This window comes from Lupinus angustifolius, chromosome LG10 (assembly GCF_001865875.1).
Source record: "Lupinus angustifolius cultivar Tanjil chromosome LG10, LupAngTanjil_v1.0, whole genome shotgun sequence".
NCBI lineage: Eukaryota > Viridiplantae > Streptophyta > Magnoliopsida > Fabales > Fabaceae > Lupinus > Lupinus angustifolius.
Window position 1 is genome coordinate 5,268,807 of NC_032018.1, and position 24,828 is coordinate 5,293,634.

The 24,828-nt window shown below is 34.5% G+C and overlaps 2 protein-coding genes across 4 annotated transcripts; one reads left to right on the forward strand and one right to left on the reverse strand.

Annotated features, from left to right (window-relative positions):
* LOC109357686 (guanine nucleotide-binding protein subunit beta-like protein) lies at positions 2,253-4,242 on the forward strand. The gene has a single exon (XM_019601693.1). The coding sequence runs from the start codon at positions 2,462-2,464 to the stop codon at positions 3,833-3,835; it is 1,374 nt and encodes a 457-aa protein (XP_019457238.1). The 5' UTR covers positions 2,253-2,461; the 3' UTR covers positions 3,836-4,242.
* LOC109358835 (inactive protein kinase SELMODRAFT_444075-like) lies at positions 9,568-20,728 on the reverse strand. Of its 3 annotated transcripts, XM_019603305.1 has the most exons (9): positions 20,318-20,728; positions 20,121-20,254; positions 13,230-13,324; positions 12,557-12,777; positions 11,699-12,484; positions 11,404-11,561; positions 11,014-11,090; positions 10,520-10,841; positions 9,568-10,084 (listed from the first exon to the last, which is right to left on the reverse strand). In XM_019603305.1, exons 1-9 carry the CDS (start codon positions 20,508-20,510, stop codon positions 9,935-9,937), a joined length of 2,136 nt encoding a protein of 711 aa, XP_019458850.1. In that variant the 5' UTR covers positions 20,511-20,728; the 3' UTR covers positions 9,568-9,934. The 3 variants fall into 3 exon arrangements, with proteins under 3 accessions (XP_019458850.1, XP_019458849.1, XP_019458851.1); XM_019603304.1 differs by having other exon boundaries at positions 9,569-10,084; positions 11,699-12,777; XM_019603306.1 differs by lacking the exon at positions 20,318-20,728 and having other exon boundaries at positions 9,569-10,084; positions 11,699-12,777; positions 13,212-13,324; positions 20,121-20,139.

The window sequence follows — 24,828 nt, forward strand, 5'->3', positions numbered from 1 at the left end:
CAAATCATTGCTATATGGGACAACTGAAAGAGGAAAAATTCTAGAGCACAAACAAACCTCAAGATTCCTCCATGTGAGGTTCTCAGCGAAAGGAAAGTTATAGTGGCAGATTGTGGGATCGGTATCTATTTACGTTTCCCAAAATAATAAAAGAAGTGTATTTTTTTCTCTCATATCGTGGCAATGTTTGTTCAACTATATATAATGTCAAAGGAATTGCTAAATAAGGATATTGATGAATAATGTATATTTTGTCCTATGTTTCACCATACACCACTTTCTAGAAGAAAAAATATTTCATTGTGATTTCCATGGAGTTTTGAAAAATCCAAACAATTGATTGCAAAACTGTATTTATACTCTTTTCCTAATTTTTTAAGTGACTATATAATTATTAATTAACTTTCAATCTTAAACTATCCATATATCTTTCAGAATTGTTGTTGTCAATGTATATGTTTCATAAATATAATAGTAATCTAATAAGATTAACTTGCATTTTCTTTATGTAATATTAATGTACCACCAGCCATCCAATAAAAGCTCGCTACCTATAGGTAAATGTTAATATTGCCAAACTTCTTAATCATTTGATTAAATGTCATATCAAAGATTAGTCTCCCATCTATTCTATTAACAATATAATAAAAAAAATTCTTTCATGCTATATGTCACATTCTCCTCACATGTTTTCCCTTCATGCCACATGTCACCTCCTCCTCACATTTTCCCCTCCTAAAATGTTCTCCTAAAATGTTCTATGTTATTAATTAAGAAATAAAAAAAAAACTCATCTCCTCCTCACATTTTCCCCTTCATGCTACATGTCACTTCCTTCTCATATTTTTTCCCTCCCAAAATATTATATGTTATTACTATGTACCTTCCCACATTATCCTTACTTTTTATATATTTTATATGTTAATAATTTAATACTAATTAGCGTTTAGATATGTTAATAATTTAATACTAATTATCGTTTGGTTTTTGTTATGTTAAAATGCAATAGACACTGAACATTAGATTAAATTGAAATCATTTTTCACATTCAAACTATAATTGTATTTTTCACCTTATCAAAGTTTTGTGACACTTTTCCCCCATTTTAATATTTCAGATTCTTTGAATTTTAATTTTTCTCTATTATAATTAAAAAAAATCAAATTCCAAATTGAAGTTTTTTATAACTTCAAAATATATTCATAATAAAAAAAACTCATATAATATAACGATTTGATTTCCATTTTTTCATTAAAAAACTGCATTTAAAATTGAAAAAATCATTTCATTTTCTATAAATTTTAAAATATTTATTTTAATAAAAATAACATGGTATCGTGTTTCAGACTTTCAATTTGCTATTTCCATTAGAAAATTCAAATTAAAAATTGTCATTTATTTTCTTTATGTGCTTGAACATGCAAATATACAGGTAGTAAGATGTGTATTTTTAATAATGTAAATGTATGAGTAATATGTGTTTTAACTATGCGAATGCATAAGTAACATGTGTTTTCTTAGTAATGCGAATGTACAGATAACATGTGTGTTTTTAATCATACGAATATACGGGTCACATATGTGTTATTAAAATACAAATGCACGAATGACATGTGTTTCTTAACAATATAAATGTATATGTATGTAATATGTATTATTAATCTTACAGCAAAAAAGTATTGTCTCATGCTGATGCACGGGTAAGTTGTTAGTTTTAATATAAAAGAAATCACGTTGAAGACAAAAACGATGGTCTGGAATAAACTTTGTCTACGCACATGTAACATGATTTTTATATAAGAATTTTATATACAACACTTATGTAAACATTATTGTTCCACTTGTGTATATATAATAATAAAAAAAGTGAATCTTCATAATCATAATTGAGGACATTAGCCAACAACGCAATGGGTATTGGGTATCCTTGTTGATCTCTCCGATAGAAGAGGGGCTACAAACATTACATTTTTTGTCGTAGAATGTGTTATTAGTCAAAGAACGTTACCCATGTCATCTTAAAATAGAACACAAAACACAACGTTCATGATGCCATCATATTCTAAGCATTCTACCAACTAAAGCAAAACTATATTTTACCAAAGTAAACAGAATATCCTGGACCTAACTTAAATTAACATTTCTATTACGTGTTAGTGTTAGCGTATGATTGACCCAATCATATATACCATTAATTCATATTCTAATAATCTATATATAGTTTTACACCTTCTCTCTCCTCTCCCGCCATTAGAATCTTTTTCGTATTCTTTAACTTCCTCTATTTCCTCTTTGCCAACCAACCAATCAAACTCTTCATTTTTTTCTGTTCCTTGTTCTCTCATTCGCATTTTTCTGGTGGCAGTTTCAAATTTCATCACAATCTTTTCTACTGCCTCCAGCTTCTTGATCGGTGAATGAGGAACAACATATATAGATTTTGATAATAAATTCAACAACCATGGAAACCAACACCATTCCACGTCCCCAATTCATGAACTCTGAGCCTCCAAGAATGTCAACAACTGAAGCATTTAGCGACGAAGAATACCGTAACAGCAGTGCCCAATCACCAATGAGCCCATACTTCTACGACCCTACTCGCATGAGTAGCGAGGGCTCACCCATGATGATGTCACCATGGAACCAAACAACTAATTCACCTTTCTCAAAGCCACAATGGTCTCAGAATTACGATGAAGCCGCTCGACAAAATGCTCTCATAGGTTCCCTTGTTCGTGAAGAGGGACATATTTATTCATTAGCAGCCACTGGTGATCTTTTATACACAGGTTCAGATTCGAAGAATATCAGGGTTTGGAAGAATCTGCATGAGTTTTGCGGATTCAAAGCAAATAGTGGTTTGGTTAAAGCGATTATAATCTCTGGTCAGAAAATATTTACCGGTCACCAAGACGGTAAAATCCGAGTCTGGAAAGTTTCACCAAAAAACCCTAGCGTTCACAAGCGTGCAGGAACATTGCCAACGTTGAAAGACATCTTCAAGAGTTCAATCAAACCTAGTAACTATGTTGAAGTCCGAAAACACCGTACTGCACTCTGGATTAAACACTCCGACGCTGTTTCATGCTTGAGTCTCTCAAACGACAAAGCTTATCTCTATTCAGCTTCATGGGACAGAACAATTAAGGTTTGGAGAATTTCTGATTCTAAATGCTTGGAATCAATTGCGGCTCATGACGACGCCGTAAACTCTGTCGTTTGCGGCATAGAAGGGTTTGTTTTCTCTGGTTCAGCTGACGGAACCGTTAAGGTTTGGAAAAGGGAGCAGCGTGGGAAAGGAACAAAGCATGAGGCAGTTCAAACGCTTCTTAAGCAAGAATGTGCTGTAACGGCGTTAGCGGTTAACACAACCGGTTCGATTGTGTATTGTGGGTCCAGTGATGGGTTGGTTAATTTTTGGGAACTTGAGAAGCAATTTGCGCATGGTGGGGTCCTTAAGGGTCATAAGCTTGCGGTTCTTTGTCTCGCTGCGGCTGGTACTTTGGTTTTTAGTGGCTCTGCTGATAAGACTATATGTGTGTGGAAAAGGGATGGGGTAATTCACACGTGCATGTCTGTGCTGACTGGGCACGACGGTCCGGTGAAGTGTCTGGCGGTGGAGGAGGATAGAGAGGCGGCGGCGAGGGGTGATCCGCGGTGGGTTGTGTATAGTGGGAGTTTGGATAAGTCAGTAAAAGTGTGGAGTGTTTCTGAAGCGAATAATCAGATGCCGCAACACCACATGGTTTCTGATGGGGATTCATTTCCACCTTCTGAATCTGATGGGAGTTATTCTTCTTCTGGTCGACCCAATCATGAGAGGAGGAATTGATCTATCTAGAGTATTCTAAATGTGGAGGAGAGGACTGTTGTCATATTTTTGCATCATTATGGTTGGTTACTGTGCAGGATTTATGACAACACATCTATCACAAATGTCCCCTTTTATGTCCCTGCCAAGTGTCTTTACTAGATGATTGATTAATTTATGTATGCTGACTTTGATTGGTGGATTATGCAAGATTTAGATGGGGAATAATGATATGGTTGAGAGAATATCTCTATTTATGTTATGTAATTTGAATAAGAATAGTAGGGTTGGAGAGGGTAAAAAAACCAGAAGAACAAGCTAGTCATCAGATATATGCTTAGCTTTTCTTTTATTGAAATATATCATGCTTTCAAAACGGGAATGGTTGTAATTCACATGCCATGAATTAATATTGTCTCTTTCGTGAATTGACTATTATTTATTATAATTTTATATACTTGACAAAGCGTTTGTGTACCTTTCATGAATTAACTATTAACTACTCTTGTAATTTTATAGAGTTGATCAAAGCGTTTAGGTATACCATTTTCTTTCCTTTAAAACTAGAGAAAAAAATGTATTATATTAATAGTATAAAAGTTTTATATAATGTTAGTTTATCATCTACTATTGATTTTTAATCATCATTAACTCTTCAAAAAAGTAATATAAATGAGTAGTAAATAATATACTGACTATATATAAGTGCGTAAATATTACACTCTTAAAATATGACTTTCCATATTAATTATTAGATTTTTTTAAGTATAGATTTTAATTTTTTTTACCTTTTTTAGATATAATCACAGTTTCAAACAACAATAATTTAGACTTTAGACTCTCTCTATCAACTACAAAAAAGTACGACCCTCTTCCTGAAATGCCCGATCAACTACATACATTTTCCACATTAGTAGATATGAAGATATTTGATTTTATTTTAGTGAACTAGAAATAAGGATGGATTATACATTTGTAATACCACCAATACTATAAGATAGTTGTTGGAGAAAGAATGAAAGAAGTTGAATCAAGATGAAGAAGAATATGATAAAAGTAGAGAGAGACAAGCAATTTCAAAGGAATTATGCAGCAATGAAAACTGAATAGAAAGAGATGTGTGTATTGACATACATTGATTGTAAATACAAATATGATATTTATAGTATTTAGTTATTCAACTAGAAAAACTAACTTTCTAAAAACAGAATGAATTAACAAACTTCTAGCACTCTCCTGTAATTCATGCACACTACAAGCACACAACATTTATTAACCTTCTCAAGTCTCTAAACCTTTCTCCTCTTAATGACTTAGTCATTATATCTGCAATTTGCACCAATGTTTTGCAATGCTTCAAGTTTATCTTGCCTCTTCCAACTTGATCTATTAGGAAATTGTACTTCCTCTCTATGTGTTTGCTTCTTCCATGTGCAACAAGATTGATGACAGATTTGTTATCTACTTGCAGCTCAACTGTGCCACTGAATTCAATCTTCCATTCCTCAAGTAGAGAAATCAACCAAAGAGTCTGACAAGCTGCATGACAAGCTAAAATGTACTCAGCTTCACAAGTAGATAATGCTACCACTTCTTGTTTCTTAGAGCACCATGAGATAGGAGATCCATATAGCAAAAAGACATAGCCCATAATGTTCTTTCTTTTCAATAGATCACCATTCCAGTCAGAATCAGAGTATACAATGAGTTACAGGCTGACTTACGTTGTCTGATTGGAGAATAGGATTCCAAAATCTTTGGTTCCTCTTAAGTACCTTAGGATTCTTTTAGCTGCCACTATGTGTGGCTTCCTTGGATCATTCATAAACCTACTTACCAAGCCCACACTATATGAAATTTCAAGCCTGGTATGGCAAATGAACCTTAGGCAACCAACCATTTGCCTATACAATATGCTATCAACTGTAGGCTCATTGTCACCATTGTCTAGTTTCAAATTCAACTCTGCTGGTGTCTTAGCAACATTACAACTCAGCATGTTGAACTTATCCAGGACATCATGTATGTGCTTTTTTTGGTGCATGAAGATTCCTCTCTCACCCTGTTTGAATTCCATGCCAAGAAAGTATGCCAACCTTCCCATATCAGTCATCTTGAATTATGATTTTAGCCTTACTTTCACTTCTTCAATACCTCTTGAGTTGTTACATGTGATGAGTAAATCATCTACATCTAAGAAGATGATTAGAGTATCAAGATTGCTCATGGTCTTGATGTACACTCCATGCTCTACATCACACTTCTTGAATCCTGAGCTTGAGAAAAAGACATCAATCCTCTTATTCCAAGCTCTTGGTGCTTGCCTTAGGCCATACAAAGTTTTCCTCAACTTGTAGACTTTGTTCTCACTGCCTTCTATCACAAATCCTAGAGGCTGATGGACATATACCTTCTCTTCAAGGGGTCCATTTAGAAATGTAGATTTCACATCTAGTTGCCACATCTCCCAATTGTTCTTGCTTGCTAAGGCCACTATTAACTGTTTCTAATCTTGCAACTGGTGCAAAGACCTCTGAGAAATCAATTCCCTCCTTCTGCATAAAGCCTTTTGCAATAAGTCTGGCTTTGTGTTTTGCAGTGGTGCCATCGGGATTTACTTTAGTCTTAAAAACCCATTTTACTGCTATGGGTTTCTTCTCTGTTGGAGATTGTACTAATTCCCATGTTTAGTTCTTGTTAATTGATCTCAGTTCCTCCTGCATTGCCTCTTTCCATACTTAGATGTTTACTGCTTCTTCAATAGAGGTAGGCTCTGCATATGCAAACATAACAATGAATTGCACTAATTCCCCTTCACTATTAACAACATCAACAGGTGATATTAGACAGTCTCTGAGTCTGGCAGGTAGGTTTGTCCTCCTTGTAGGCCTTCCTTCATCAGTTCTATTAGTTGGTGTCTCTAATTGAGGCTCAACTTCACTCACTACTTGAGGCTCAACTTCACTTACTACTTGAGGCTCTTCATCACTATGATCATTGTCCTTCCAATCAAGGGAAATTTGAGCATTAGGTGTAGGCCCTTGTCTTTCTTCTTTCCAGGAGCTTGACTCAACAACGTGCACATCTCTACTGAATGTTACTTGATTTGTTCTTGGATTGAGCAACTTGTATGAGCCAGTGGGATGATAGCCAACAAAGACCATTGCTTCACTCTTATAATCTAGTTTTTTTCTTCTTTGATGAGGGGTGTGCTTGTAGCATAAAGATCCTGAAGTGCCTCACTAATGGTTTAACACCTGTCCATACCTCTTCAGGAACCTTAAAATCAATTCTCTTTGTTGGACAATGATTCCAAAAAAAAGGCTGTTGTAGTTGCAGCCTTTCCTCATAGGCTTTGTGGCAAGTCTCTACTCCTTAGCATGCTTCTAACCATGTTTAGAATGATTCTATTTCTTCTTTCAGCCACTCCATTATGTTGAGGAGTATACAGGGCTGTGACTTCATGTATGATCCTATTCTCCTTGTAGAAAACCTCAAAATCTTTGGAAGTATATTCATATCCTCCATCTGTCCTCAAGATTTTGATTGATTTCTCAGATTGTTTCTCAATCATGCTCTTGAAGTATCTGAATGTTGCATACACATCACCTTTTGCTTTGATCAAATACAACCATAGTTTTCTGCTATAATCATCAACTAGTATCATGAAGTATCTATTTCCACCTAGAGAAGGAACCTCAAGTGGTCCACATACATCTGAGTATATTATGTGTAATAGATTGTTGGCTCTTGATGGAGTGAAATTGCTTAAAGATGATCAAGACTGCTTACTAATTAGACAACTATCACATACTTCCTTGGGCATATGTATTGTAGGCAGGCCAATGACCATTTCTTTGTTCTTCATGAGACTTAGATCCTTAAAGTTAAGGTGACCAAGTCTCATGTGCCACAACCATTCATTATTGAACATAATCTCCATATTAAAGCATTGAGACTCAATTGCATTTAGATTTACCTGGAAGGTTCTGTTTTGAGTTAGAGGAGCCCTCATTATCTTTCTCTTAGTAGAGTCAAATACTTCCAAGCATCCTTCTTGCATGTTCACTGAAAAACATTTCTCAAGTAATTGTCCCAAGCTGATTAGGTTGTTCCTCATGTTGGACACAAATAGTACATCAGTTATCATAACCTTCCTACCATCCTTCTTTTCTATCATTACATCACTAGTGCCCTCAACTTGAATCAATCTGTTATCTAGAAATCTGACCTTGCTCTTCTTGCTTGAGTCAAAGTTAACTAACTAATCTCTATGGTCTGTCATGTGATTGGAACAGCCAGAGTCTATGTACCATACCTCCTCACCTCTTTCTTTTTGGCTTGTTGTCGTCATCAACAATACAAGACTATCATCTTTGTCTTCCATTTCCTCCTTCACCATGTGTGCTTCACTGTGATGTTTGCCATCAAACTGTCTTGGCACTGCTTGACATTCAGCAGAAAAATGTCCAATTTTATTGCAATTGAAGCATTTAATTTTCTTCCTATCAATCCTCTTCTTACCACCCCTACCTGCATTGAAACCTCTTCTTCTTGTGAAGCTCATGGACTGATCTTGATTAAGTTTTTCTTGATCTTGATTTGTATTCCTAGCCTTGAAGTCTCTTCCTCTACCTTGGTTTCTATTTCCATTCCTGCCATAGTAGCTTCCTCTTCTAGAAGTTTGGGCTTGCAGGGCCTGTTCAATTGGCTTTTCTATGAATCTCTCTATGAGCCTTTGCTCATGAGCCTCGAGGGAACCTTGAGTTCTTCAACCCTTAATTCTTCAAGCTTTTTAGACTCTTCAATTGCTACTACAATGTGATCAAATCTAGGAGTCAATGTTTTTAATATCTTCTCTACTATAGTCTGATCAGTGATCAACTCACCATATGCTTTCATTGCATTTGTGTGGTTGATGATCCTATTGCAGAATTGTGCCACCCTTTCATTAGAATCTATCTGCATTAGCTCATAATGTCTCCTCATAGTTTGTAATCTAACCTTTTTTAATTGTTATGTTCCTTTGTTATCCTTCTCCAAGATTCCCCAAGCTTCTTGTGCAATCCTTGTTGTTGAAATTTTCTCAAATTGTGCTTCATCTACACATTAATGAAGTAAACACATTGCCTTGCAATCCTTTCTTTTGTTCTCCTTGAACAAGGCACTTTGTTGCTCTGTTGCTTTTGCAGTGAGCTCAGGGTATCCTTCTTCTACTATTTCTGTGATTTCTTGAAAGCTCAAGATTGCTTTAATCTGAATGCTCCATCGGTTCCAGTTCTTGCCATCAAGAACATGAAGTTTTGTTGGAAAGTTTGTGCTTGAGTGACCCATGATTGGAGAAGAGAAGAAGTTAGAACATGATGATGAGAATAGAAGAAAGAATAATGTGTTTAGGTATAGGATCAACCTTGCCCGGATACCAATTTGTTGGAGAAAGAATGAAAGAAGTTGAATCAAGATGAAGAAGAATATGGCAGAAGTCGAGAGATAAGCAAATTCAATGGAATTATGCAACAATGAAAACTGAATAGAAAGAGATGTGTGTATTAATATACATTGATTACAAATACAAATATGTTATTTATAATATCTAGTTATTCAACTAGAAAACTAATTTTCTAAAAACAGAATGAACTAACAAACTAACAATAGTTGCGAAAAAAGATGCTTCAACCATATATAAGCTAAGGGAGTTGTAGCACATGGGGAAAATGCGGTGAATAAAATACATATATATATATATATATATATATATATATATATACTTTAAATGGTGAATTTGTGATGTGATTTGTTTCAAATGCGAACTAGCTCTGCAATTTGAAACTGACACTTATTAACGTTCTCAGGTTGAACAACCAGTTTGGGGATTTCCCTCCAGAACCAAGAGAAAATAGAGGGAAGACAAAGATCCCCTCACATGAATAGTAAACTTATGTTTAAAAAAGAATAATGACAATATACCATCAAGTAATGTGATTATGTGAATATTTCTATGTGCTTATGAGACAGATTCAAGCTTCAACTGAATGGATACTGTTACTATATGCACTTTGCAGCTCACAAAGAAACCAATAATAGATCCTCTGGCACAAGACCCTAATGAATGATCAATCATCAGTGTGATAGTCCACGAGAATGACTTATTGTACCTTTAGGTGGAGCATGCGATGTTAACCCTCTTAAATGGCCACTTGTGTTACCAACTGAATTGAAGTCTAGACCCATAGGACGAATTGGATCACCCCCTTCCAGCACTATGAGGATCTACAATTCAGAGATGATTATCAGTCCATAATTTGCTTCATAGCGGATAGATGGACATTGATTAAACAGAGCAAAATAAAATGGAGTCATTAAATATTTCCAATCTAGGAGTAGGAGATGGAATGAGAAGGAACCAACTTTTTTTCATCACATTCCACAGTATACTGTCATGAAATAACTAAATAATGGTTATGTAATTTTATTTCACTGTTACATTTCTTCCATTCCATTCTATTCCATCTATCATTGAACAAAAACTTCTCATGTACACAAGGGAGGGGCACTTTCATGACATTTTTCATGCTTCTAGCACAAAGTGTCACAAAAGTGTTGCACGTGGATGTACATTATCATATGTATATCAGTGCTTATCATTGAATATTAAATCATAGCAAAAATAGATACATTTTAATAAATAATTCAGGGCAATCAGACCTTTGACATTGGAGGTCTGGCATCAGGATCCAGACGTAGACACAATGAAGCAGCTCGTGCCATAGCTTGTAGTGGAAGATTAAATTCCAGTGAAGTCTTAGAATCAAAACATGTGTTGAGAGATCGAACATTTTCTAAGATGTGATTGGGCTCCAACATGCGTAGAGGGTGAAACCATTCAGAAAGAAAGCAGTGTCCATTGAAACGTTCCAAGTCACAAATTCTGCAACCTGTTATTAACTCTAGTAGAACAATTCCAAATGCGTATACATCCACTTTATATGTAAGATTTCCAGCTTCAAGATACTCTGGTGCAAGATACCTAGGTTTATGCAAGGCAAGCTTGATCAGAATCAGAATAATGATGTTCATATATTGACTGCATATATGTGAATATATATATATATATATATATATATATATGTGTGTGTGAATATATATATACATGTGTGTGTATATAAAATATATAAACATGCATAAATATATATAAATACCCTGAAGCTCCTATAACTCGATCTTCAGTATTTATATTCCATTCTGTGTGCCATCTAGCAAGCCCAAAATCAGCCACCTAAGTTAATGGTAAATGATTAGATTTCGGGTAAATGTTTAGTATGTGTAAAATTCATGCATGCACTTTTAATACTGTTTTACAAATAAAATTAATGAATTCTTTTACCTTCATTTTTAATCTTGTCAAAGAAGCATTAACTTAATTTAATTTCAATTACTGTGAGTGTGACTTAGTTTTTTACACTCATCCAAAAATTATGCATTACCATGCCATGAAAATTTTTAAAATAAAAACTACACATTAGCAAAGGACTGTGAGCCAAAAAATATCATATTCTGGCTACAAAAAGTGGAATGACCAGTGCAGTTACCAGAGGTTCAAAGTCATGGGTTAAGAGTATATTTTTGGGTCGAAGGTCTCTGTGCACTATAGAACCAACTCTACAATCTTCATGAAGGTAACGCAATCCTCGTGCAACTCCAATTGCTATCCTCAAGCGTGAGTTGCAATCCAAAAGCATACTCTCTCCTGTCAATACACAAAACATAATAAACTTTGATCTGAATTTATCTTCAAAAGTTGGAGAAACATTCAAATACAAAAAGAATTCAAAATTGGATTCAATAGCTAAATAATTGAAATGAAGAAAGGTAGTACATAAATACCTTGTAAGTAGAGGTCCAAAGATCCATTGCATACATATTCATAAACTAATATCCTCAAATTTCCCTCTGTACAAAATCCTATCAGCAATACAATATTTCTGTGTTGTGCACAGCTCAAAAGCCTAACTTCCCTGCAGAAATCAAGATCAGCTTGAGAGCCACTAAACTTTAACTGTTTGACTGCAATAACCTGGCCATCTCTGAGCATTCCTTTGTGAACTACACCAAATCCACCTTCAGCTATAAAATTCACATCTGAGAACATATCAGTAGCTTCCTCTAGCTCATCATACAAAAACCGTCTCGGAGGCTTTCCAAACAATGGTGCTTTATTCTGACACCGAGAGCATAAGGGAGGAGGTATAGAACAAGTTCTTCCCAAAGGAATGGTATTATCTCTGCTGCACGAGTTATTGACATAACTTCTACTTTGATCGTGGTTAAAATTAAACCCAAGTTCATTTGTCCTCCTTTCTTGATCACAATGGATAAAATTCTCAAGTAAAGTTTTAGAATTTGGAGATTTTGTTCTTTGAATAGTTGTTTTGTTTTCAGGTTTCTTAAGCTTCTCATTCATAATGTGGTTTTGAGGAGTCCAAAATACATTCTTGTTATCACTAGATACAGATGATGGCGTTGGGTGTGCCCACGAAGTGGGAGACGTATCCCTTTCTAAATCAAAGTACAGTGGTGGTTGGACGTTAAATGAATCTTTTAGATCATAGATTGGTTTGTGTGTTCTTTTCTGTGGTCCCTGACCTTCATACAGAGGGTTTTGCTTATAGACTAGGAAAAGAGAAGTCACTGAGTCGGAACTTGACACTGAATTTACTCCAATGGTTCTGGTAACAGAGGTACCTGCTTCTTCAGGGCTACTCACTGGCGTGGAATGCTTCAACCTGTAATCTTTTAGCTTTCCAATTTCTATACCTGGTGAAGAAGCAGCAGAGTAAAAAGGAGTTTGGAGTTCATCTGAGCATTCTAAGTTAAGCCTGAGGATTTTTGGATGTGAGCCATTCATCACCACAATGCTACACTGGAGTTCATCCATGCAATGTTTTACTTCTTGCTTTAATTTCCTGTTTCAGCAAAGTAAAGAGAAGTTCACTAACAAATATTTCATTTGGGTATGAAGCACCAAATAATTATACTTGTTTTTTATTGGTAGTAATGTAATAATACAGCTATAAAGTTATTCAATGAAATCCTATTTAGCAATTCAAACAGAGTGGTATGTCATGAAGTGGCTATATGCCTATATAAATTGAATATGATTAACCTCATGCAAAGGCCTCATTTAAGGCCCTTAAGTCTAGCTAGTCAGTTCTTTGATGCCTGTAATAAATTCATTTAAGGCCCTTAACACTATATCAATGCTACTATAATGTTAAGGACAGCTATCCTAATAGCTTATTTTATCAGGTGAAGGCTCATGAATAACCTTTATAGTAAGGTATGAGAAAACATATTTGCAATCAACTCAACAAACTAATAGCTCAGAAAAAAGAAATACTTTTTGATTTTTAATTACTTGTCCAGTATGACCCACTGAGAGCCACTCCATCTTGCTTCAGCAGCTACAGCACCACTGGGAGTACCCGTGACCACCTTAATCTTAACTCTAACCTGCATTTATAGAAAAACTGAAACAAATCAATATACTTTGCCATACCAAGATAGTAGCATTTTTTATGGGCAATCCTCTCTTATGACAAACTTTAGTCAGACCAATTGATAACACTGGTATCAATTAGGGAAAGAATTAGAATGGAAAAGAATTGCCCCTAACCCAGAATCAATTTGATTCTGTTAGGGTTCTAGGTAAATTTTATTGAAGAAGAGTGTGTTACAAGAAGAATAGAAGAATAGAGAAAGAACTTGAATCCCATGATCCAATCCCAGCTTCTGATTCCAAATCAGTGAGCTTACTCCTAACTAACTCCCTCCAAACTAACCACGTTCTATTTATAGACTCTCCCCCACTAACTAACTGTCTAAGGGCAAAGAGGGAAGTTTGTTATTATTAAACCAAACTTTCCTTTCCCCTCTAGTATATACATTTTTTATAACAAGTTTAGTGTTATCATTACCCCCTTTTACAACTAGCTTGTCCTCAAGTGGCAAAATCTGGGAATTGGTCTTGTATGGTTGCACCTAGTTCCCAGGTTGATTCATGCTCTGGTAAGTCTTACCACTTGACAAGTACTTCCAAATTTCCTTGAAGATCTTCCTTACTGTCCTTGATATCTTCTGGTGCCACTGTTAACTCATGTTCTTCATTTAGCATAGGAGGCAGTGGTTGTGCTATTTGGTTAGGTTTAATAGCCTTCTTCAATAGAGAAATGTGAAACACAAGATGAATTAGTGAGTATTCTGGTAAAGCTAGTTGATAGGCCACATAACTCAACTTCTTAACTATCTTGAAGGGACCATAGTATCTAGGGGCCAATTTGGCATAGGGCCTAGCTGCTATTGACTTCAAGTTGTAGGGCTGCAATTTTAAGTACACCCAATCTTCCTCTTCAGACTTAACTTTTCTACTATGTTTGTTTGCAGCTTGCTTCATCAAGTTCTGGGCCTTAGCTAAGTTAGCTTTTAATTCTTCTAGAATCTCATCTCTGTCAGTCATTAGCTGGTTCACTTCTTCCACCCTAGAAGGAAAAGTTCTTGCTTTAAGAAACACAGGGGGATCCCTACCATATAAAGCTCTAAAAGGTGACATCCCAGAAGACCCATTGTAATTGGTATTGAACCAACTATTAGGAACGAAATAATCCTTTAATTTTTTGAAGTCTCCTTTATTTTACTTGCAAAAAAAGAACAATAGGAAAAAAGGAAAAAGTGACCCCAATGCAACCATTTAATCCATTGTTAGGCTTAGATCCTACAAAACACCTCAAAATAGGTTTCCAAGCACCTATTAGTTACCTCTGTTTGACTATCTGTTTGTGGATGGTATGAGGTGCTGAGTTTAAGCTGAGTGTCTGCCATTTTGAAGAGCTCCTTCCAGAATTTACTAAGGAACAAAATGTCTCTATCAGAAACTATGGTAGTAGAGAAACCATGTAGCTTGACTACCTCTTTGAGAAATAAGGTAGTCACATCCTTAGCAGAATAAAGGTGCCCTAGAGTAAAGAAGTTGGCATACTTGATTAACCTGTCCACCACCATATAAATGGTATCCATCCCTTTAATTCTTGGTAAGCCTCCTATGAAGTCCATGGAGATATCCATCCATACCTGTTGGGGAATAGGTAAGGATTGTAGTAATCCAGCAGGGGACACAATGTAGTACTTGTTTCTTTGGCAAACTTCACAGGCTTCCACAAAGGCCTTGATATCTTTCTTCATCCCTACCCAAAACAGAAAATTTGCAATCCAAGTCCTAAAGTGACCAGAATGACCACCCATAGGAGTCTCATGGCATTCTGCTAGGATAAGGGGAATTCTATGAGAATTTCTTAACAATACCAACCTTTCCTTGTAGTACAAGATTCCATTCCTCAGTTCAAAACCTGGATGAGAAGTAGGGTCAGCTAACAATTCCTGCATCAACCCATTCCACTTAGGATCTTGCTGTAATTCTGCCACCCAAGAACCCGCATCTTCATTAGAAATCATTGAAATGGCAGAAAACAAGACCTTTGTGGACAGACCATCTGCTGCAGAGTTCTCTTTGTCTGGCTTGTATTGAATCCCAAAGTCTAAACCAATCAATTTAACAGCCCACTTGAATTGTTCTTCAGAGAACAACCTTTGCTCAGTAAGAAACTTTAAACTACTCTGGTCTGTCCTTATCACAAAGTGCCTTCCTAGCAGATAATGCTTCCACTTTTGGATAGCTTGGACCAAGGCCATTAATTCTCTCTCATAAACTGACTTTTGTTGAGCCTTGATAGATAAACCTTGACTCTAGAAGGCTAGGGGCTTCCCCTCTTGCATTAGAACAACCCCCAAACCCTTGCTAGAAGCATCTATTTCCACCATAAATTCCTTAGAAAAATCAGGAATTGCTAGCAGGGTAATTGCATCATAGCCTTCTTAAGCTCTTCAAAAGCAATTGTGGCCACTTCACTCCATTTAAAAGCATCCTTTCTTAGAAGGTTAGTCAAGGGTTTTGAAATCTTGCCATAATCCTTAACAAACCTTCTATAATACCCTGACAAACCTAAAAAAAACCTCAAACTCTTGAGAGTAGTAGGCTTTGGCCAAGAGCTAACTGCTTCAACCTTTGATTCATCAGCAACTACCCTTCCTTCAGAGATAATATGCCCAAGTATTCTATGCTAGATTGCCCAAAACTGCACTTTTTTAAGTTTGCTCTTAGTGAATGCTTAATCAAAACTTCTAATACCAATTGAAGATGTTTGCTATGAATAGCTATATCTGAACTATATACAAGAATATCATAAAAAAAACCAAAATAAATTTTCTTAAGTAGGGCTTAAGTACCTCATTCATCAATGCTTGGAAGGGAGAAGGAGTATTGGTTAAGCCAAATGGCATAATCAGGAACTCATAGTGCCTTCATGTTCTGAAAGTTGTCTTTCCTATATCTTCATTCCTCATTCAAATTTGATGGTAACCTGACTTCAAGTCAAGCTTAGAGAAAACCCTAGCATTTCCCAACCCATCCAATAATTCTTCAATCAATGGAATAGGAAATTTGTTGGGCACAATGATCCTATTAAGGGCCCTATAATCCACAAAAAACCTCTATCCCCCATCTTTTTTCTTCACCAATATGATTGGACTTGAATAGGAACTTATGCTAGATCTGATGACCTCTGCCTCAAGCATCTCAACCACCAATCTTTCAATCTCTGCCTTCTGGTACTAGGGGCATCTATAAGGTCTAATGTTAGGGATATCAGCCCCCTCCTTCAAGTGAATGGCATGATCATGTTGTCTTGAAGGGGGTAGCCCTACTAGATCCTGAAACACCTCTTCGAATTGTTGCACCACATTACTGATTTCAAGGGGTACCCTCTGAGTTCTTCCGTACGGATCTGTCTCACACTGAACCATTCTTCACCCTCCTCCAATAAGACTTGCATAAAAGCACCCAATGACAATTTTGCCTTAGACAGTGTAGGCCCCCTACAAAAATGACTACAAAGTCCCATTTGACACTGATAACCTCATCTTCCCAAAATCAGCTTTCTCCTCTGCCAAGCTGGCCAACCATTCTAGCCCCAACACCAGGTCAACCCCTTTTAAACCAAACAAATAGAAATCTCGTTGTACCTCTAATTGTTGGATATCGAGCTTAAGCTGTGAACACTTACCCTGGCACTTGATGTGGTGACCATCCCCCACCTCCACTACATAAGATTTTATCCTATCAACTTCTAATTTCACCCTCTGCACCAACTCCTGAGATATGAAATTGTGTGAGATCCTAAATCAATTATGATCACTACTGGAACCTCCTTCAACTCCCCTCCTATCTTCTAGGATTTTACTGATGTTAACCCCTTCATTGAGTACAATGATAGTTGTAAGAAATTGAAGGATTCAACCCCCTCTCTCAAGCATTCTTCCCCTCTTCTTCCTCCTCGGGCATAAGAAGTATTCTCAATTGTTTGTGTTTGCATATGTGATCCCTAGAAAAGGGTTCATCTCATCTAAAATATAATCCCATTTCCCTCTTGTCCTTCATCTCTACAACTGACAATCTCTTGAATTCACCCCTGTTTCTAGAACTATCACCTTCTTGTAGGGTTCTGAGTCCCCCTCCCACACTACCAATAGAGGATCCTTCCTTTTTACTCCCACCAGATAGAGTGGAATTCAAAGTGACCACCTTATTCACTGATCCCCTCGAAAATACCCTCCAGTCTTGATGACACTTGACATTGGCCTCCTATTAACCACCATGTTCTTTTGTTCAATCAAAAGAGCCTTCTGTATGATTTTAGGTAGAGTCCCCAATTCATACAACCTAACGTCCACCCTTATTTCTTCCTTTAGCCCATTAAGGAAAACCCCCTTAACAAACTCTTGATTAATTTGTTTTAAAGCTTCTGCGTACTTCTCAAATTCTTCCACATAGGCTTCAACCCCTCCTTCATGCTTTAAGGACAGAAGCAGTTCAAAGGGGTTATGTACCATAGAAGGTTGGAACCTCCTAATCACAGCTAGCTTGAAACCTTCCCAAGTGGGTTTAGGGTTACATCTCTCCCACCATTGGAACCAACTTAAGGCTTTTCCTTCTAAGGCCACCATTGTAGCTTGCATTTTTTCCTCTGCAGTAATGCCTCTCATAGTGAAGTATTGTTCCAATCGTTGTACCCATCTATGAGCATATCTCCCACAAATATAGGTTTATCCAACCTCCTCCACTTGAGGTGACGAATCCCATGGCTTTCACTTTCGTCTTCGTGATCACTGCCTCCGTCGAGAGAATTGGCCCCTTTTCCAATCCCTAATTTGCCAGCGATGACAGCTACTAATTCCTCAGTTCTCTTCATACGTGCCTCATTCAATTCCAACCGTATACGAACCTCCTCTCTCTAATGGCCCCAACTATCGCCATACTTCTCGTGGATACCATACACAAGAGCAGCAAGAGAAATCGTGATTTTCCAACCCTCGGGCACCAAGAATGGTGCTCTGATACGAGTGATAACACTGGTATCAATTAGGGAAAGAATTAGAACAATAAGAATGGAAAAGAATTGCCCCTAACCCAGAATCAATGTGATTCCGTTAGAGTTCTAGGTAAATTTTATTGAAGAAGAGTGTGTTACAAGAAGAATAGAAGAATAGAGAAAGAACTTGGATCCCACGATCCAATCCTAGCTGATTCCAAATTAGTGAGCTTACCCTAACTAACTCCCTCCAAACTAACCACTTTCTATTTATAGACTCTCCTCTCACTAACTAACTGTCTAAGGGCAAAGAGGGAAGTTTGTTATTATTAAACCAAACTTTCCTTTCCCCTCTAGTATATACATTTTTGATAACAAGTTTAATCTTATCACCAATCTACCCCAATTTAGAGAAAAATTATATATCTGTATAAATTCTCCTACACGTATGAAGGTGACATTTGTCAAAATATTATACTATTGCCATTCATAATTGATTTTACAAGTTACATATAATTTTATGGTAACATAATTTGCAGGTTAATTTTATAGAATGATATAACATCACTCCAATTTTAAAATTCAATTGCTCTTGTTCAAGATTTATGTTGTAAGTTGTGGCTATGCAACCCTATCATTATTCAACCTGGAAGTTTTATTAGGGGGCAAACCAAATATGTGCTTTCATTGTATTTCTCTGATAATAAATTCTCACATTCCAGCCATTTTTAACTATCCAGTAAATTTGTAGCCGTAACATGTTCTAACAATGTAAATTAATTAATAGGAAGCAAAACAGTAGAGTTGTAACATGTTTTAACAATGTAAATTAATTAAAAATAAATAACAACAGTAGAGTTGTAGCTGTAACATGTTTTAACAATGTAAATTAATTGAAACAGAATATTTGATTTCATTGTATTTCTCTTATAGTTGTAGCCTTTTCACTTCAATTAGATAAATATTATCTGACCACGCAAGCCTTTTTTCCGCTGTCATTATCGGATAATAATTGTCAATTCATTATTCAATTAACACTAATATTTTTATCTGGTTGGTACACTGAAACTTTATGCATGTGCAATTATTGATAACACTATATCAAGACAAGATTTCTAAATCACATGGGAATTCAACATCCTACAGTGAAGCAAGTACAGCTTGGATCAAGAAATCAGAAACTTCTTCAACTCTGACACATTGCTGAAAAAGATTTGAGAATATACATATTCTTTTTTTTTTGCCATAGAAGATATATACTAGTACATTTTAATAAAATGGTATTATAAAAGCAAAGGATAAAACAATGCAAATGATACTTACTAATTTAAGGTTTAAAAAGGGACATTTTAAATATTATCGTGCTGTTTCTCTAAAACAAATAAAAACCCTCTAAAATAAAGTTGTGTAATTAAAGTGATTAAATAAGAGAAATTCCAATGCCTGTTAGATTAAATGAAAAATATGATAAACTACTACTTACTTTATACATAGTAGAATCAGTATCAATTTTCGACAGCAGAAAACGAACATGAGAAAACGACAGCGCAAAAGGATTTTAAAATAACCGATTAATCGAGTAAAAAAGTCGTTTCCTCTGAGCTAAACGTTAAGAAAGTAAGAAACTTCAGCAACAACCGGAAAGCATTGTTTAAAAACTGCATTCGTAATCGGATCGGGGTTAATCAATTAAGATGAGAATAGGACTAAGTTAAACTAGATTAATTTTTTGTGTAAAGTCAACTCAATGTAACGATACTGTTCAATCTGAGAAAGTTAAGAATGAAGTGAACTATATTTTCTACAGTTTAGGTAAATTCAAAAGTTACCTCAATTTGATTTTGCAATTGGAGGATCATCTGAGAACAAGATTCGGAGATATCAGAAATCCGCTCCGGCAACTTCCCCTCGCGGCTGCTCGAACAGTCTCCAGTAAGTTTCGAAAAACTCCAAAATCTTCTCCCTACAATCAAAATCCAATTACACTTCCCTTATCAAAATTGAACCATTAATAATTGATAATTACCAGTTTTCTCAGCAGAATAGACAGCGAGGAGAGTGATAGAATCGCTTGAGTGAACGACATGAGTGAGTGCCCAAGCCAATGCGGTGTTGGAGATCACTCTCTCCGCCTTCACCGCCACAAGAACTTTATTCGATACGGTGGTGGTATTGCTATGCCTCGCGCTCCTTGAACCAACGATTTCGTTTCTTAGCATTGTTGAAGTTAATCCAGGTTTGGAGTGTGAAAGAGAGGACGATTGATGAAGGTTTGGATCGAGTATGTTAAGTGTCGCACTCACATATGCATTAGGTTGCGCCTTGATCGTTGCGTTTGCATTATTTTTTGTGAACTGAACATGAAGGTTCCATTATGTCAACAACTGGCATTACACAACCCCAGGTTAGTTAACTTAACCGGTGTTTACGAGGCATGTTATATTAGTTGGCCATCACATAAATATATAATATATTAATAAGATAAAATAAAAATAGTTAATAATTATATTTTTTTATTGACAAATATTAATATGTTAGTATTTATTATGTGTGGAACTTAAACTATTAATATTTTTCATTTCAACTCTTCACTGTAATTATTAGATTATTTTGTAATTTTTTTTTTAATTTATTGTGGATGAGAATTGAACCACAACTTCATTTTTTAAAGCATTTACTCTAACCATCAGACCATCTCTTATTGCATATATATGTTTTTTCTCAATAAAAAATATTTTTTAGGCAAAATATGTGATTGAGAATTGTTTGATTTTGGGGATTAAGTTTTTGTAAGCAATATCTTTTATGGGATAAAGGAGAAAATTATATAATTATTAGAATTTAACTTCTCACATTTTTTTCTTGGAGTTCTACCAGTTTAGCTAATACTTTTTTATGACTTAAAAGTGATAAACGCTCAACAACAACAAAAATTATACCTATAGAGAGGAGTTGAAGATTTAGGTAAGATGGGAAGATGCACGAAATCCGGAATCACATTGAAAAGTTTACACTTTGTTTGGTATGATTTTTTTGTTTTACTAACACTCTACCAATATTTTCAAGAAAGAGTACAATATTATCTGTCCCCTTGAAATATTAGATGAACACCAACTAATTATTAAATATTTTTCTACAAATTATATCTTTAGAACATCAAATGGGCATCACCTTCTTTCATAAAACTAGCTTCACATAGATATGTAATGTAATTTGTGTTATCTAAAATATTACATATTCATCGGGGGAAAATCTAAAATATTACATTGCCAATACGGTCTAATATTTCAAAAATAAAAAACGTTTTACTCATAACTAAAGTAACATTTATGAGCACATGACTACACAAAGAAAAGAGTGATAATTACGGGAATATTATTTAACTTAGTGCATGTAGTATCTCACTCACTGTACCATATTTTGTTTAGAGGTAATGTATGCTGGAACAATAAAGTAGGTAATTTGTACAATTTTACTAAAACTAATGAATATGAATGTAATTTACTCTAATAAAAAGTATAATTAAAAAAATAGTTAATTCCTTAAACTTTGAAAGTAACAATTAAATAAATGATATAAGATACTTTAAAGAAGAGAAAAAAATAACATTTATTCGTTATTTCGTTGTTTAACTAGTAGAAGACAAGAGTTTCTGAAGCAAAAAAAATGCATCAGACAATTCTTTTCAAACAAGATTGATCTCGTCAATACCAAGTGATCCCAATAATTATTACGTGATGAATAAGAATCCTTTTTGTGACACGATGACAACTTAATCCAAGCATAAGGTTACACTCATACTCAATTCAAATTTACCAATGAAAACACATTTTGACTAGGTTTGAATTTTCTTTGATTTCAATTTTTGGGTTTGGAGTTGTGTTTGATATAATTGATATACTTATTTTTAATATGTGAAATTATAAAATTATGTAAACGAAATTGAAGATGATATGCCGAGAGTACTAACTATTGTTATTTATTTGTATTTGCAAAGAGTACTAAACTATGTTGAGTGGAAGAAGCAAAGGGTGAGAAAAAGTTAATGTTGAAAGTGATGACTTGCACATTGAAGGAGAATGGTGGATGTGTGAGGGATTTGTATGTTGAGGAAAGTGCCGGTGAGGACCAGCTTATCAAAAGCATATGCATATCATATCAACATGTGTAAATGTCAATGACAGGTTTTGGGAGGGTTTCGTATGGCTTCATATTATTCCTGATGGGGATAAGGATGATAGTCTTTTTCCAACCCTACTTCATATGAATTTGATATGGAATTTTGAATTTCATGAGTTTGGATTCGAATATGGAATTTTGAATTTGAGATTAAATAAGCATAAATACGGTATCAATTTTCCTCGTTGTTATCCCTACATGTCACAACACATTGTATGGACTATTTTGATGCTACCATATCATTAGTAAGTCATTATTTCAATAACTTTGAATTAAATTATTTTTATCTCTCTTATTTTCTATTTTTTAATCCATGCATTTCTAACAATTGATCTAAAAAATTAAAATTATTACAAATTAGTTATTAAAATAACATTATTGAATGCATAGTAGTTAACAGAGGTGTGTTTGATAACATACTATGATAAATATAGTTAATAACTTTTTGTATTAAAAATAAGTTATTAGAGTTCTTTTGTAAAAGATATTTTTTGGGGGAAAAAATGCAAGGCTAACATATATATATATATATATATATATATATATATAACACTTCATATATACCATTGGATCTTGATTTAACACTTAGATTAAAAGATACATGCACATAACTATATAATGTGACAAATAGTTAACTTTTAATTCTAACCATCTATGATTTGGTTGTAAGGCCCAAATTTATTGTTGTCACGATTTTTATATGAGAACTTTTCTCATGTGAGTAGCTATATATATATATATATTATATATATAGAGCGACTCATGTGAGAATAGTGCGTTATTGTGATAAATGAGAACAATTAATATGTACCATTAGATCTTACTTGAATTGTCAAGATTAAAAAATATATGCACATGACTATCCTATAATCAATAACTAACTTTTAATTTTAATCACTCATGATGAGTTATAAGGTCCAGATTTATTATTCTCACAGTTTTTATGTGAGAACTGTTCTCACTTGAGTCATCCCCTATATATATATATATATATATAAATAAGAAGATCCGTTTACACCTAACTTGAATCATACTAGTTATACTCAATTTTATCCCTTCATTTTCTTAAATCCAACATACCAAATTAGTAAGTGCAATAAATGATGATAGAAAAAATGATAAATCTTAAATAACTTATTGCATTCACCTATTTGGTCCATTGGATTTAAGAACATTGATGACTGAGATTGAGTATAACTTAACTTGAGTGTAAATGGATTTAATATATATATATATATATATATATATATATATATATGAAATTATAGTTAATAATATGAAGTTTACCAAAACTTTTAAGACATTGGGAAGCTCATATTTGTGTAGCTACAATTTTATGATATATCTCAACTTTATTATTAGGTTGATGATTAGTCCCTTCACAACATCTATTTAAGTTTATTGGTTCATGGTTGTTAGTGTCTCTTTTATGTCAAACATATGTTTCTTGAAAAGTGAAATCTTTAAGTATACATATTATTGACATGTTTTTACTTCATTTTATTAATATTAGCATGTTAATATGTATTTGTAACTTATAGTTATTATTAGTTAAATAATTCATAATAATATAGTTTAGTTCTATTATACAATGATGGTTATTTATCATGTTCCACATTTTGTTGAGAGAAAAAATAGGAATAAGAATAAAAGAAATTAAATTAACTATTTTTTAGGGGAAACTGGTAGTTATAATGTAGGAAAGAATAAAAAATTAACCAAATAACATAGAAGATGCATTGGGTGAAGAAGGCATTGGATTATATAGTTTTTTGGTAGAAATTAGAAGATAATGAAGGCAAAATATGAAACTATAAATTACAATATGACAAAGTGGTTACATTCGGTTTTGACTTGTAGTATAAATAAGTAAGTTGATGAGATAAACTTTATGATATCATTTATCAACTTTGATATATTTTAAAGAGAGTGTATCCATTTATTCCAAGTGTAAGTTTAAACAACTTACTCCACATTTTAGTCATTAATTCTAGGAAAATCCAATGGGTTGAATTAGTGAGTAAATTTAAACCATTTGATTTTCCTAGAATTAATGTCTAAGATGTGGGGTAAGTTTTTCAAACTTACTCTTGGAGTAAGTGAATTCTGTATCAATTTTAAATCATGATTAAGGCCTAACATATCTCATTAAGTACTATTATGGGCGGAAACATGTAAAGGCAGACAATACTTTACCTTCAATATGTCCAACCTATATAACATATAGGAATTTGAGTCTAATTTGTTAGCTTGTTTTAGATTCTTTTCAAAGCCTAGATTTAGCCTATTTAAAAGTCTAGCATAGCCCGTTAGTCTGTTTAAATGATATACTATATAGTATTGAAATATGTCTTCATG

Coding starts and splice junctions, on each gene's coding strand:
- LOC109358835 (XM_019603304.1), bottom strand. CDS start 20,510: ATGCTAAGAAACGAAATCGTTGGTTCAAGGAGCGCGAGGCATAGCAAT. Junction 10,842..11,013: donor CGAGTTATAGGAGCTTCAGG/GTATTTATATAT, acceptor GCATAAACCTAG/GTATCTTGCACCAGAGTATC. Junction 10,085..10,519: donor CCAGACCTCCAATGTCAAAG/GTCTGATTGCCC, acceptor TCTGAATTGTAG/ATCCTCATAGTGCTGGAAGG.
- LOC109357686 (XM_019601693.1), top strand. CDS start 2,462: ATGGAAACCAACACCATTCCACGTCCCCAATTCATGAACTCTGAGCCT.